Source organism: Aricia agestis, chromosome 8 (assembly GCF_905147365.1).
Source record: "Aricia agestis chromosome 8, ilAriAges1.1, whole genome shotgun sequence".
Lineage (NCBI taxonomy): Eukaryota > Metazoa > Arthropoda > Insecta > Lepidoptera > Lycaenidae > Aricia > Aricia agestis.
In genome coordinates, this window is record NC_056413.1 from 3,651,270 (window position 1) to 3,665,826 (window position 14,557).

The 14,557-nt window shown below is 36.6% G+C and overlaps 1 protein-coding gene across 1 annotated transcript in view; it reads left to right on the top strand.

Annotated features, from left to right (window-relative positions):
- Nucleotides 1–14,557, top strand: part of LOC121729615 (5-hydroxytryptamine receptor 2C) — a 130,847-nt gene that overhangs the window by 60,432 nt on the left and 55,858 nt on the right. Inside the window, exons 4-5 of the mRNA XM_042118186.1 lie at nucleotides 3,877–3,998; nucleotides 12,879–13,077. Coding sequence (XP_041974120.1) covers nucleotides 3,877–3,998; nucleotides 12,879–13,077 — 321 coding nt within the window. The remainder of the gene's footprint in view (nucleotides 1–3,876; nucleotides 3,999–12,878; nucleotides 13,078–14,557) is intronic.

Sequence of the window (14,557 nt, forward strand, 5' to 3'; positions counted from 1 at the left end):
ATTCGTTAGATCTGAAATAGGTTTTTATCTACTTTTACATTGATGGTAGAAATAATTTATACCGTATATATAATATATATATACCGGCTAAGCTAGTAGATACATATAATTAAAATGGTCAAAAATAAAACCCTAGTTACTCCTCGAAAATTAAAAGCGTTTACGTTTTTAATTATAAAATACACCAAGTACCTACGCATGTTATAAAGGAGTTCCCTCACGTAGACTTGAATTAGACGAGCAGAAAGGACACCGAGCAATGAAAAATATTATAAAAATGTGGCCAAGTATTTTAAATCTAAACCTTGTTTGTGTCAGGTTTCATTATGACAACAAGTGAAAACATATTAAAAATAGTTATTAAGTTGTACATTAATAGATTTTCTGTTGTACAATGATCTTTTCAAGATAGTTCAGTTATTTTTTACACCTAAACATCAGCGGTCAGCCTATTAGCACGGCTTTTCTTTTTCATTAGTAACAAACATATCAGATCGTTAACGATGAAACTTTGAAACTTTTATCTGGGCTTTTAATTTTTTCAGATAAAGTTAATTGGTCTGCGAAAATTCGATGGTTGGACTCCCATTTGTAGATCACGGATGATAAATTGACTTTTTTACTTTTCTCCGCATTAAGACAAAAAAGTTTCTGAAAGGAGATTATTAAAAGATAAGTTGGTAGAAGATATACTAGTATTATGAAGGCGAAAGTGTGATTGTCTGTTACCTCTTCACGCCCAAACCGCTGAACCGATATTGCTGAAATTTGGTATGGATATACTTTGAGTCCCGAAAAAAGGACATAGAATACTTTTTATCCCGGAATAATGTGCGATTCACACGTGATCAATGAATTTTGACGCAAAGGAGTTGCGTACGTCAATTACTAGTGACCAATATTTTTAGGTTATGTTATTAATTATAATGATTAAAAAACTTTTCCTTCCATGAGTCATTTCACTATGTCCATTAAAAGGATTCCACACCGCCGTTTTTCCATACAAACGCTGTCCCCTGTTTCCTCCCTGGATAATGCCGGTAGAGTTATGATTTTTTTCCTGAATATCTATGGTCACTATTAACATGTCCCTATGTTTTCTTTTTTTTCATAATTTAATTATTAAAAAAGATAAGAACGTCCAAAAACCCAAAAAAATGGCCAGATTTTCCTCTACGTTCAAACACCCAGAAAACAAAACTGGCTAGAATATACAAAAAAAATAAAACATAGCAACACAGCTCAAGCCTTGTTTTAATTCTTAATGAAAAAATTACATAAATCGGTTAAGTTTTGGAGAAGGAATCAGCGGACAACGAATCGAAGTTTTACTGTTCTTTTATTACAACTTTTGTCGTGTTGTCTCTATCGCGCTCTGCGGTGGGAGACTTGAGATTGGTGAGACAGCAATACATTTTCAAATACCTATTTTCAATTTCTCTCGCCCCTGGTGTATCCTCTTAAGTAGTCTGGTCTAGTTTCTAGACGGAATCGTAAAACCGTTCCTATTTTAATCAAAAGGTAGTAAAAAGTACTTTGTAATAAACTTTTCTTAACAACTTGTCGTAATATAAAATATTAAACGCAATGTAGTATTTTTTATTGACAAAACTATTTCAGAAGTAGGAGTTGATAATAATTGTAAGTTTGTATTTCTCCTTGTTTAAATACAACCGATTATTTTGACAGGGTCGGTTTATATTGCAGCGTGTGGAGGGAATACCATGCCATGCCAAAATTTAACTTTATTTACTACAAAAATATACACATTGCACTTATGAATTTGCCACTTGTGGTGTCTTGCTTTTTATTCCGTTTTGAATAAAAGCGCGAAATCACGTTGCAATATGAACTCACCATTACATGGAATTTAATCAAATGACCTCTTCTTCGCTTAAACACCAAATTTTTGTGCTTAAAGATCACAGAAACTATACTAGGGATTGCAATCCGGAAAACCGGATCCGGCGTCATTTTTCGGGTACCGGATCCGGTCCCAATATACCGGATCCGGAGACCGGATCCGGTGTTAGCGATTTGTGGCAATAGTTAATAGAATCAGGCGTTACTTTGCGGAAACCCATAGCTTAAAATTTTGTATATTAATATTTTAGCAAAATTCCGCGAAATAAACATCAACCTGTAAGTAAATGAGTGAGTGTATGCCGTGCTGCGCATGAATATGCGTATACTCACTCATGTTTGCTAAAAATAATAATATACTTTAATTTGTGGCGAACAGATATGGTTGTTGCATGAATAACTTACGTTAAATTCGTTACCCCTGGATAAGCTTCTTCTCACTTTTTTAGGGTTCTGTAGTGAACAAAGAACTAGTTTCGGTCTGTCTGTCCGTCTGTCTGTCCGCGGTTTTGCTCAGAGACTATATACAAAGCTGTAAATTGGCATGAATATACATATTAATGATTCCAACAAAATGGTATATAAAATCTTAAAAATATTTTTTTTTATGGTACCTCCCATGCACATGAAGCGGGGATGATTTTTCTTCGCGTCCACCCCACCCTGTGGGGTGTTCGTTGGATAGGTTTTAAAAAATATTACGAGTATTCTTAGATCATTTTCCGATTCAGGGATCCATTTGTGTAATAGAAAGTTTTAAAGTGGAAGAAATCGTTAAAGTCCAGTGTCCCCCCCCTCTACCAGCTAAACGGTTGCTTCTAGAAATGTGAAAAAATCACGGGAGTCGGAAATGTGCTGAATTTAAAAGGAAAATTATCACGGCTAAGAAGACTTCAAAGTTATTGAGTAATAGTCGATCAACTAAAAAAATGTATTCGACGAAGTATAAAGGAACTTTTCGTTCAAATTCCTTTGAACGTGACTGAGATGATGTTGTTAGTAGTGCAAAATACGTCATAAATGTATATTCATTGACTATTCAAAAATTATCAAAAACTAGCGGTACTACGGAACCGCAGCAGCTCTATTAGAAGTTATTTGCTAAGTGACGCTTTTAAATGATGAGCAACAAATGGATGTATATCGTTAAATATCAACTCACAATTGACAACAGCTACGTATGGTGGTGGGAAGGGTGCAATTAACCTGCTCATTCTTCTAGGCTAGGCCGACTAGGTTGCGATAATGCCGTAATGTGCTTGAGCAACCATACAGACATTTAAAATATTATTCCATGCTCTACAGTTTTTAGAGAGTGGTTATCTCGCTTTGAAAATATTGCATTAATCAGCTACAAGTGATGCATATTGCATATATGCCTTGTTTTTGAATTAGCAAACAAAAATACGATGATTTTTGGTTTTTAGTTCAATTTTATCAATCCGGCCGGATCCGACTGGATCCGGTCGGATTGACAGTAATCCGGTCAAATCCGGTCCGGATTGAAAATGACGCCGTATTGCAATCCCTAAACCATACATTGTTTACAGCATTTTATAAACGAAACTACGTCTCTGAGGAGATGCACACCAGCAATTACAAAATAGAAAATATTAGCATTTTTCGCGGTTCAACATTATGTGAAGTCAAAGAACTTGCGCTTCGAATTTAGCTGAGGTAATTTTTAAAATCCTGATTCCTGCTACAATTAAAATACGCTTATACAAGGTGTAACAAAACTAAGTGATAATACTTTAGAGTTTAGGGTGTGTATAGGTCTCCTATATAGAGTTCGCTGTGAAAGTAGCAGCGTTTAAAGAGTAATTTTTTTCATCTTTGTATGGAAAAAATTATGTCGCGCGGGCGCTTGCCCATATAAATCACAAAAAATTTTGCTCTTTCAGCGCTGCTACTTTCACAGTGAATTCTATTAGACACACCTAAAGTATTATCACTCAGTTTTGTTACACCTTGTATAATTAAATTATTCCACTAAAATAATAACGATTTCAGGTACCTCGGCATCCGGAACCCGCTGAAGAGCCGGCACCACTCCACCAAGCGCGTGGTCTTCATCAAGATCGCGCTGGTGTGGCTGCTCAGCATGTTCGTGTCCAGCTCCATCACTGTGCTGGGTAAGTGGAACAGAGATCTAAAGGCTATCTAAATGCCGAATCTAAATGCTTCCAATCTAAAGGCCCAATCTAAAGGTTGACTATGTAAAAGTTCCCAATCTAAAGGCCCTCAATCAAAAAGCCTCCAATCTAAAGCTTAGGTAGCTTACTACCTAAGCCAATCTAAAGGCTACCAATTTAAATGCTACCAGTCTAAAGGCTCCAATCTCAAGGCTCCAATCCAAAGGCCCCCAATATAAAGGCTCCAATCTAAAGGACCCCAACCTTATGGCTACCAATATAAATTAAGGTCTCTAAGAAAAAGAGGCGCTCCTCAGTGCCGACTCCTAACCTGACCGTTCATCTATGTGTATTTATGCATTATGACTGTATCTTGCAACAGATATGTAACAGGTGTTTAAAAACAGATTTTGCACAATATCTGTTGCCTTTTACAAATTTGGTACAAATTAATAATAATTATCGAAATTCTTGCATAGCAACGCGCGGAGACGAGACTAGGTCGCCATTTTGAATAAATAAATAATGATAAAGGATTTTTGCCCAAGGTTAGGAAATTGACGGATTCATTGGGTAGGAGATTTTTTTTCTCAAAATAATCCATCATAGCAGATATCATGTATTCTGATAAGTCGTTGTTTGTTATAAAAAGCAATCGACACAAACATTGATTTAAAACTATTTGATCCGATCAAAAGAGTAGTAATATAAACAAATAAGCCTATCCATAATCCAAGGTACGAACTCAATTTTATTTCGTTTCGCAGTTTTTCGAATATAATTGGTTTTTCGAAGGGGAATCTATCATTACTATTATGAACTTACTACCTCCTTTATTCGAAAAATCCCATCAAGATCTCCCAATCGAAGGCAGATAAAGGCCATTATAGAGTTAATGAGTTTTCTTATAAAGTTTTTTCTTAAAATGAACGCTTATTCGTAACGGGAACCTTTTTGTGATAAATCTGTATGGGCTGTATTTTTATAACGAAAAAGGGAATAATGACAATAATAAGGGAGACTTAGGCTGCGTTTTCACCAGAGCTGAGCGGAGCTGTGTTGCGAGGAATGTGTTTTTGAGAACCAATAGCATCGCCGCGCTGAGCGATGTCATGGCAAAGTCATGTCAATGAAGCGATTCTATTGGTTTTCAAAAATACATTCCTGATTACTCGCAACACAGCTCCGCTCAGCTCTGGTGGAAAGGCAGCCTTAAGCAGCTGTAGTATTTTAGCTGTAGACTAGTGCAATGATTATTACATTTACAAAGCCCTAGTAATGAATGCAATATGTTTTTGTCAATACCACCGTCCTTTTTTTTATGAAATAAGGGGGCAAACGAGCAAATGGGTCACGTCACCTGATGGAAAGCAACTTCCGTCGCCCATGGACACTCGCAGCATCAGAAGAGCTGCAGGTGCGTTGCCGGCCTTTTAAGAGGGAATAGGGTTATAGGGGAGGAAAGGGAAGGGAATAGGGGAGGGTAGGGAAGGGAATAGGGTAGGGGATTGGGCCTCCGGTAAACTCACTCACTCGGCGAAACACAGCGCAAGCGCTGTTTCATGCCGGTTTTCTGTGAGAACGTGGTATTTCTCCACTCGAGCCGGCCACGTGTGAACGTTCTGCTGAAACATAGAAATAATTTATAAAACCTATTTAAAGGAAGTGTTCCTTTGCCTCATCCCCTAATACTTAACGTCTTACCGATACGAAAATATTATTGTGAAAAATTTAAATAACAAAGTGAAATTGGAGCAAACGAAACGATTCCTGATTTATGAGTGCGATTATTCATAAAACGTTGAATATCTCAGTCTCACTCAGTCTGCTTTTAATGAAATTGTCTCCGCCCTAATAAGTTTTATTCGCCTAATTGTTTTTTTTTTTCGTTATACAATAGATATTTACGCTGTGACTTACTGTTTAAATACAATTTGGTTGCCATTATAATCTGTAGTCAAATAACATCAAGCCTACACGATCCGTATTATCTATACTTACTAATATTATAAATGTGAAAGTGTGTCTGTCTGACTGTTACCTCTGCCACAACCTTATAACTTGGCATGGAGATACTTTGAGTCCCGTGATAGGACACAGGATACTTTTACTCGAACAACGCAGGATACTCGTACCCGCGCGATAAACGTGTTTTGGTGGGTGGGTGTTATCTAGTAAGCCAGAAACTATAGTATCTTCAAACCTATCAAAATCTGTTCAGCGATTTTTAACACGAGAGAGAAACCGATAGGAGGATACAGTTGGGTTGGGCAGCATTTAGGAAGCTAAGCCACATTCTCACGTCGCATATTCCGCAGAGCTTGAAGACGAAAGTCTTCGATCAATGCGTGCTTCCCGTTATGACCTACGGGGCGGAAACCTGGCCTTTTACAGCAGGGCTAGCTCGTAAGTTTTCCGTCGCTCAGCGTGCTATGGAACGCGCTATGCTCGGAGTTTCTTTGGCGGATAAGCTTCGAAATGAAACAATTCGTCAAAGAACTAAAGTCACCGACATAGTGCAGAGAATCAGTACGCTGAAGTGGAACTGGGCTGGTCACGTAGCTCGAAGAACAGACGATCGCTGGAGTAAACTTACTCTGGAATGGAGACCAGGGCTGGGAAATCGGGGTGTAGGTCGACCTCCAACTAGGTGGGACGACGATCTCCGCTTAGTTGCAGGCCCATGTTGGATGCGAGTAGCAGGAGATCGGTCATCTTGGCGTTCATTGAGAGAGGCCTATGTCCAGCAGTGGACGACTATAGGCTGATATGATGATGATGATTTTAAACACAAACGAGGTAAAGGACAGAAAAACTTTCGCATTTATAATATTAGTATGGAATATGGATGTTGAAGAATTCTGCTGTGAGTAAATTCGGAAGTGACCACATCTAAAATTTAAATTCAAAACATAAAATGTTGAAGGAAACGTGTCCAGTCGAATTTACTTTGAGAACACTCCATTACTTTTAAAACGGGAAGCGTATTTTATATTTCGTTAAATTTTATAAAGTACAAAATTTTCCTTTAAAATAATGTTCCAAGATCTCCTTTTAATGTTTATGTTTCGCAGTAGCTTTATTTAAAATGTAATTTAAGTATATTGTTTCGATAAAACGCTTGGCACTTTTAAATAAGTTTTACGTTACAAAACATATTGTGATAAATCCTTTTACTCACTAGTTTTACAATTTTACTGTATTTTGGGCTATCTACTATCATAAAAATTAATTAATTATAATATAGTTGACGAAATGACACTCGAAACTTTGTCGCGTCAAAACCTGTTTATCGCACGGGAACCGTACATTTTCCGGTGTAAAATATAATATGCTATTATGTACTTTTCAGGACTCAAAGTATCTCCATACCAAATTTCATCAAAATAGGTCCAGCGGTCTGGGCGTGAATAGGTAACAAACAGACACACAGACGGTCAAACAGACAGACATACAATATTAGTATTGAAGTATGGATGACGGATGTATAAGCTGTACGTTCCAAAATATATCACAGCATCCTTGCTAGTGCTTATGACGTCAGCATACTGTTGATTGTTCAGAAAATACGCCAGTGCATTGACGGTATGACTTTGTTGGGATCATAAAGTAAATATAACTTTATGATTGGGATGTCATTTTATTACATCACACTTGTTTCACCAGTGGCACATTGGTACAATTATAATATTATGGCTTCAGTTATAGTTGGGGAGGGGAAGAGGGGATTTCGGGACAAGTTCGAGCGTGTCAGATTAAGCTTGTACACTGTACAGGCTTCCGAAATGTGTCTAGTTATCATGGTATAGAAATCAGATTTCTCACATAGTGGGTTAAAAATTTTTTTTTGAATATCGAAATGTCATTGGATCTGTCAGATTAAGATAGGGTATGTTTGTTACATCCCAAAGAAGCTTCCTTAAAAAGCACTGACGATTCAAAGGTTAGGTAAGCCTGTAGGGACATTTTTTTATAATATAAAAAATAAAGCTTCATATTTTCCTAACTAAGCTTTGCAGATATTTTATTTTTCACTAAACTAAATGACTTAGTCTTAGTCTGCCTAAAATATATTTATAATTTACCTAAATAAACAATTTTCTGAATATATAATATTTTCTTTTTCAAAACTTTAAAATGGCTGCAGTTTCTGAACCCACCGCTTAAATAAAAACGCTCTCATTATTTTTTTATCAGTTTTACCAATGTAAAAAACCTACTAGGTCTCCATGACGCTCGAGTGACTACACAAATAGCACCTTCTCCTCCCCTACCATTATAATATGACGTTTTGGGTATTACAGTATAGTGGGTTCTCCGACGTAGGTCCGTCATCTGCTCAGAATAAATTCAGTTTTTTTTCCTATACTAGATGACGCGATGGTGACATTTTTCCGGGGTGAAAAGTATCATAAGTCCTTTCCCGGGACTCAAAGTATTTTTTAAAAATTGGTTCAATGGTATTGACGTGAAGAGGTAAAAGACCAACAGACATACTTTCGCATTTATAATATTAGCACTTAATATGGATAATTGTCATGGTCACAGTCTCAATCCAACCACCCATACTAGCCCATCCATACTAATATTATAAAAGGCGAAAGTGAGTCTGTCTGTCTGTCTGTTTCCTCTTCACGCCTAAACCGCTGAACCAATTTAGCTAAAATTTGGCATGGAGATACTTTGAGTCCCGAGAAAGGACACAGTCCCGGAAAAATGTACGGTTCCTGCACCATAAACGATTTATGGCGGAACGGAGGTGCTGGCGTCACCTAGTACTCAATATATAACTAGCGGTAACGTTTTGTTCAATGAACCGTCTCAATCGATAACGAGCGGGCTGATTTCCAATAATTAATCACATTTGAATCACAAGATTGTCTAGGCTTTGACGGAAGACCTTCGGCAATTGACGACATGAGTGGATGAACCGGTTAACTAAAATTTTACAACTTAATAGCAATTAGCAAGTACTAGTTTTTTCAGGAAATGCTCAGTTATATTTGTACTTTAATAATTAATAATAAAATTAGAATAAAATTTAAATAATAATAACTAAGGGAGGCTCCCATACAAAAAACACAATTTCCAGCCTATTTCTGCTCTATTGTGGTACGGAACCTTTCGTGCGCGAGTTCAACTCGCACTTAGCCGATTTTTTTATTTCAAATCACATTCCCGGTCGTAGGGCCTCCATTTATGCAAAAAACGTCAATTTTTAGATTGTTACTTACCCGCTTCATACACTCATATCTTCAATTTAAAAGCTGCAATCGAATTGACCTGGACCTTTGTGAAATTATGAGGAATGCGATTTCACTTGTGCTTGGACGAACGGGGTATTAAGGTCTTAATTATTCAGAAAAGGTTTGTAAAATTGGATATTGAAATCCTGAATTCTAAAATGTTTCCATTTCAAGATTATGCATTTTTGTTTTTCGTCCATTAATTATTTCTGCTATAAATGAGAATATTTTTGTAGTTTTACAGTTTTAACTCTCGGCGGTACAAAATCTCGACGGTACCAGCCTCTAAAACTCGCCGAGATTTTGTTGTGTGCCGTACGTGGCGACGCATTGATACTATGGCCACAGAATATATATTATATTAGTAGTACCAACAGAAGTCCAACTCGTGAAACCCGTTTAAAAAATAAAAACTCTTGCTGCGATACTATAAAGCTCAAATTCCGACCGCGCAGTGCTAGGTGCCTACAATTATATTTGCCTACATATGCGCTCTCTTTCTATCGCGTAAGAGGTACCGTTTCTGACGAAATCAAGATTGTCACCTTTTAGAAAATAAAATAATCTTCTTTTAATTACTATAGCTACTAATAGCAAACTTTTTTATAGTAATAATCAAATTTTAGTAACCCAACGTATTTTTTATAATAGTTTTATATTCGATTATAGTGTAGGATCTGGTCAGGAATTTTTTACAACTTAAACATAGTAACTTGTGTTTATTTATGTGTAGTATGCGGTTTGTTTGTAACAAATTGGTTTATTTGCTATGTTTGTGTATTTTTTTATCTTTTTTTGTATTTTAAAGTCAAGAAATATTTCAATAAAGTAAAATTACTTTATTGAAATATTTCTTTGACTTTTTTCAATTGTTCATATTTATCAGATTAATAATGATTCTGTCACAGCGGTTAAATCAGTACGTAGATATATGCGACGAAAAAATCTTGCGCGCGCGTCATCGCTCGCTTGTGAGTCCATTGTGATCTGCCCCTTTAAAGGGGTACTTACAGTTCGATACCTAAAGGCGCGAGTGGGACAGGCCTGCTATGGCGCACACACACAAGCCGCGCGCTGTCCCTTTGTATGAAGATAACTTACTTCCCCTCCTTTTAATCACAGAAAGTTTTAATCTACTGCATTGCTTTTATCGCGTGCGGCGACCGAATCAAGAAATTCCGTAACTAACCTAACACCACTCCGACCGGCACAGCGGTGCGGCGTTGCCAGACGGTGTTTGCCAGACGGCGGTGCCAGCGCGGTGTTTGTGTGCGTGCGACTAGTCGTATGAGAATTTTAATTGTATAAGTTGCTAAAAAATGTTATGCAATAGCTTCACCGCGGCAGTCCTCGGGTGCAACACGTTTTTATTAATCGTACTTGGCCGGTCTTACATCTACCCTCTTTAGCATCTTCGTAGTTTTCGTTTGTTTGAGCTTTCACACCCGCATAGTATATCTCCCTAATTATCTCGATCCTATGCTTGTTTTCTTAAATTAATAACAGAAACATTAAAAATTTATAGAGAAAATCTAAATTAACATTCCATGTTTCTCGATGTCCAATATGAGTCGTTTTTTGATGGAAATTAAAGTCGTCTTTGGACTTTTCGCCCATATAATTTTTTGTCTATTTCAAAAGTATTTAAAATTATTTCGCGACTGTTTTATTCTGTTTTTAATTTTTCGTAGAAAAATTCAAAGTGACGTCACTTACCTTTTTCGCTTCGAAAAATTAGTCAGAAACCGTGAAATTGTCCATTATTCAAATGTTTTTATCTATATATATAAAAATCAATTGCTGTTCGTTAGTCTCGCTAAAACTCGAGAACGGCTGAACGGATTTATCTTATCTTGGTCTTGAATTATTCGTGGAGGTCTAGGGAAGGTTTAAAAGGTGAGAAAAATTCGAATAATTGCCGGGAAAATCCTCAAAACAGCATTTTTCTATTTCCCATACAAACGTTTTCTAAATAAAATGGAGAGTCAATTTGTAATTTATTACCGCTGCATAAAGTTCAAATTCGCGTGCGCGTTGGAGGACCTAATATCGCGTTCTGAAACTCAACAAAAGTGAAAGTGAATCGCGAACGCGACAAAATTGCATAGTCTCAAAATACATAGTACATAAATAAACACAATTTTAGCTAACTTAGTATTAAATAAATAACACATAGGCTACAATTTTAACCGACTTTCAAAATGGGGGAGGTGTTATGTTCGTTTTCTTATATTCAACGATTACTCCGCCGTTTGTTAACCGATTTTCAAAATTTTTCTTTTGGTATATAGGGTATCATCCCAATTTGGTATTATATTCAGAAAAGTGGTGATCTGATGAAGGATCCATAAGTAATCGAGGGAACTCCTCAAAACTTATAGGGAAACATATGGTGACTTCGGTTTCGTGAGAAGTATTCTAAGCATATGCTACCAACAAGTAAGATTTTGCACCGAGATATACCTGGTATACCGTGGTTCGGAAGGTGCTGAGAGAATTCCTGATTCTTTATAGATACAAGTTTGGGAGTTTCGGCGTTGTTTTAAGAACAGAAAGCATATGCTACTATGCAAATTACATTCTTCATCATCATCATCATCATCATCATCACTACCATATTATAATATAAATTATACCATTTCATAGTCTTTTAGATCGAGACTCGAGTTTGTCAAGCGATAATTAAAAAAAATCTATATCTACCTAATATTATAAACCTGAAGAGTATGTTTGCTTGAACGCGTCAATCTCAGAAACTACAGGTCCGATTTAAAAACTTATCTCAGTGTTAGATAGATCATTTATCGAGTAAGACTCATCATTTATCGAGAAGGTTATATTATATTATTACTCTAAGACTAATACGACAGAAGAAACTCAGGAAAATGTGGGAAAAACGGGGGAAATATTTTTTATGGGAAAATGTACCTACGGATTCTGTAAAATTTCTAATTTACGCGGGCGAAGCCGCGCGGGACATCTAGTTAGAAATATTTTCTTGATATTATGTTTATTTAAAATGCTGCATTTTCCCCAACGCTGTTTTATTACCCCATAATAATAATAATCATTCTACTAGATCGCTAGTAATAATTATATAGTAATATAATTAGCGATCTAGAAGAATGAGAATATTTTTTAACATTAAAATCGCTCTTCTGAAAAAACGTAAAAAGTTAAAGTTGTTTTTAGGGTTCCGTACCCAAAGGGTAAAAATGGGACCCGTATGTCCTTCCGTCTGTGTGTCTCCAGGCTGTAACTCAAGAAGCGCTATAGCTAGACTTCTGAAATTTTCACAGATTGCTTATAATATCTGTTGCCGCTGTACGAAATAAATCAAATGTTTAAGGGGGGCTCCCATACAACAATAAACGTGACTTTTTTTCATTTTTTTTACTCGATATCAATAACGGTAATATGAATATGAATTCACGAAATACTCAGTTTTATTTGTAATTTAATAATATATAATAAAATTCAAATAAATTAAATAATTAAGGGGGCTCCCATACAAAAAACATCATTTTCAGCCTGTTTTTGCTCTATTGTGGTACGGAACCCTTTGTGCGGGAGTCCGACTCGCACTTGCCCGATTATTTCTTGTAAGTGTCGATAACTCGTATCTATATCGCAGGTCTTATAAACCGGACCAACATAATGCCGACGCCGTCTCTCTGTGTGATCAACAACCGGCTTTTCTGGGTGCTGGGCTCGCTGGTCGCCTTCTACATCCCCATGCTGACGATGGTGGTGTCCTTCGCGTTGACGGTGCAGCTGCTGAAGCGGCAAGCGCGGCTGGCGGCGACGCCCGTGCCTGGCGGGACGCAGAGAAGGTATGTGGAACTTTTCATCCCAATGTCTTTTTCAGTTGGACCAAAAAGTGCGAAATATGACCGAAGTCCTAACGCCTAATGACTAAATACATAATTTATTCTCACTATGCGGCAAGAATCGAATCCCGTGTAGGTCATCAAGCGTTTCACAAATACCTTTTCTTTATCGCTTCTTTATAGAATCGCCAATCAAAAGGAATGTAATTGACACAAGCGTTCATTAATACGACGTTGAATTCCATACATTTTGATCGGCGATTCTATAAAGAAGCGATAAAGAAAAAGACTTGGCTACCGGCTCTGTTTATCTAGAGACGCCATGCAGCATTTTTACAAAGGGTCAATTTGTATATATTTTTTTTTATATATAAATAAAAATATATTAAATTTGTTTATTTTATAATATATTTTATAATTACGTTTAAAATATTTTATAATTAAACCCACAATTTAAGCAAAATGACTCCATTTTATTTGGAGTAATTTTGCTTAAACAGGATAGCGAGATAGTAAAAGTTTGGTTTTATTTTACGTTAAAATACGGGTTTAATTTTGGTGATTATTTACTATTTTTCCGTTATATTATGTTACTACATCTGGGCCTCTATCATGAGCTCTTAAATCCATTCTTTTTACGTCCTTATCTGACTGTATAAGGACGTAAAGTGAATGGATTTAAGAGCTCATAATAGGGCACCTGGTGGTAAGTCAAACAAGCATTTTTATAATAGTGAATGATTTTTTTTTGATTTCTCAAGTCGACGCTGTACATATTTTCAGTAGTTTGATTTGCTGTGGCTATTACGTATACCTAGTGAACAAAGTTTATTTTAGAACACGTATGTTTGAATTGCATCTCTGCACCGAATTGGAATATGAGCTTACTGCTGACGATAAGCAGTGCTGACACTGTATTGATCGTGCGTATGTCGTAAAGATAGTGAGTCCAAATCTGGAACACTAGAAGTGAACAAAAATATCTGAGTCTGTGCACTCAGACTAGCAAAAAGTATCAAGTAAGAAGAATATGGTATATTCTTGTTCTCTCATCTCATCACCTTGATGAGAGGCAGTTTTCCACCGCGCGTTTTCGTGTAACTTTCTGCCATGCACTGTAAAACTCTGGAACGAACTATCGCCTGCAGTATTTCCGGACCAATACTACAAACCTTCAAGAAAAAAGCATATTCCCTCTTAAAAGGCCTGCAACTCTTCTGATATTGCGAGTGTCTATATTGGACGATACTTATATTGCTTTCCATCATGTGAACCGTTTGCCCCCTTATTTTATCAAAAAAGTAAGCACTTAATTTGCTTGGTCTTTGATAATGATGTCAGGGCAACGGACAACTCGTATTTCGGGCATTTGTTTGTATCGATGGCTGTATTTGTTGATATAGGACATACAAACATGGAATGGGTTCATCAGTATGATGACGCAACTGCAATTTTTTTGCTAAATAAAAAATAAAAATAGTCT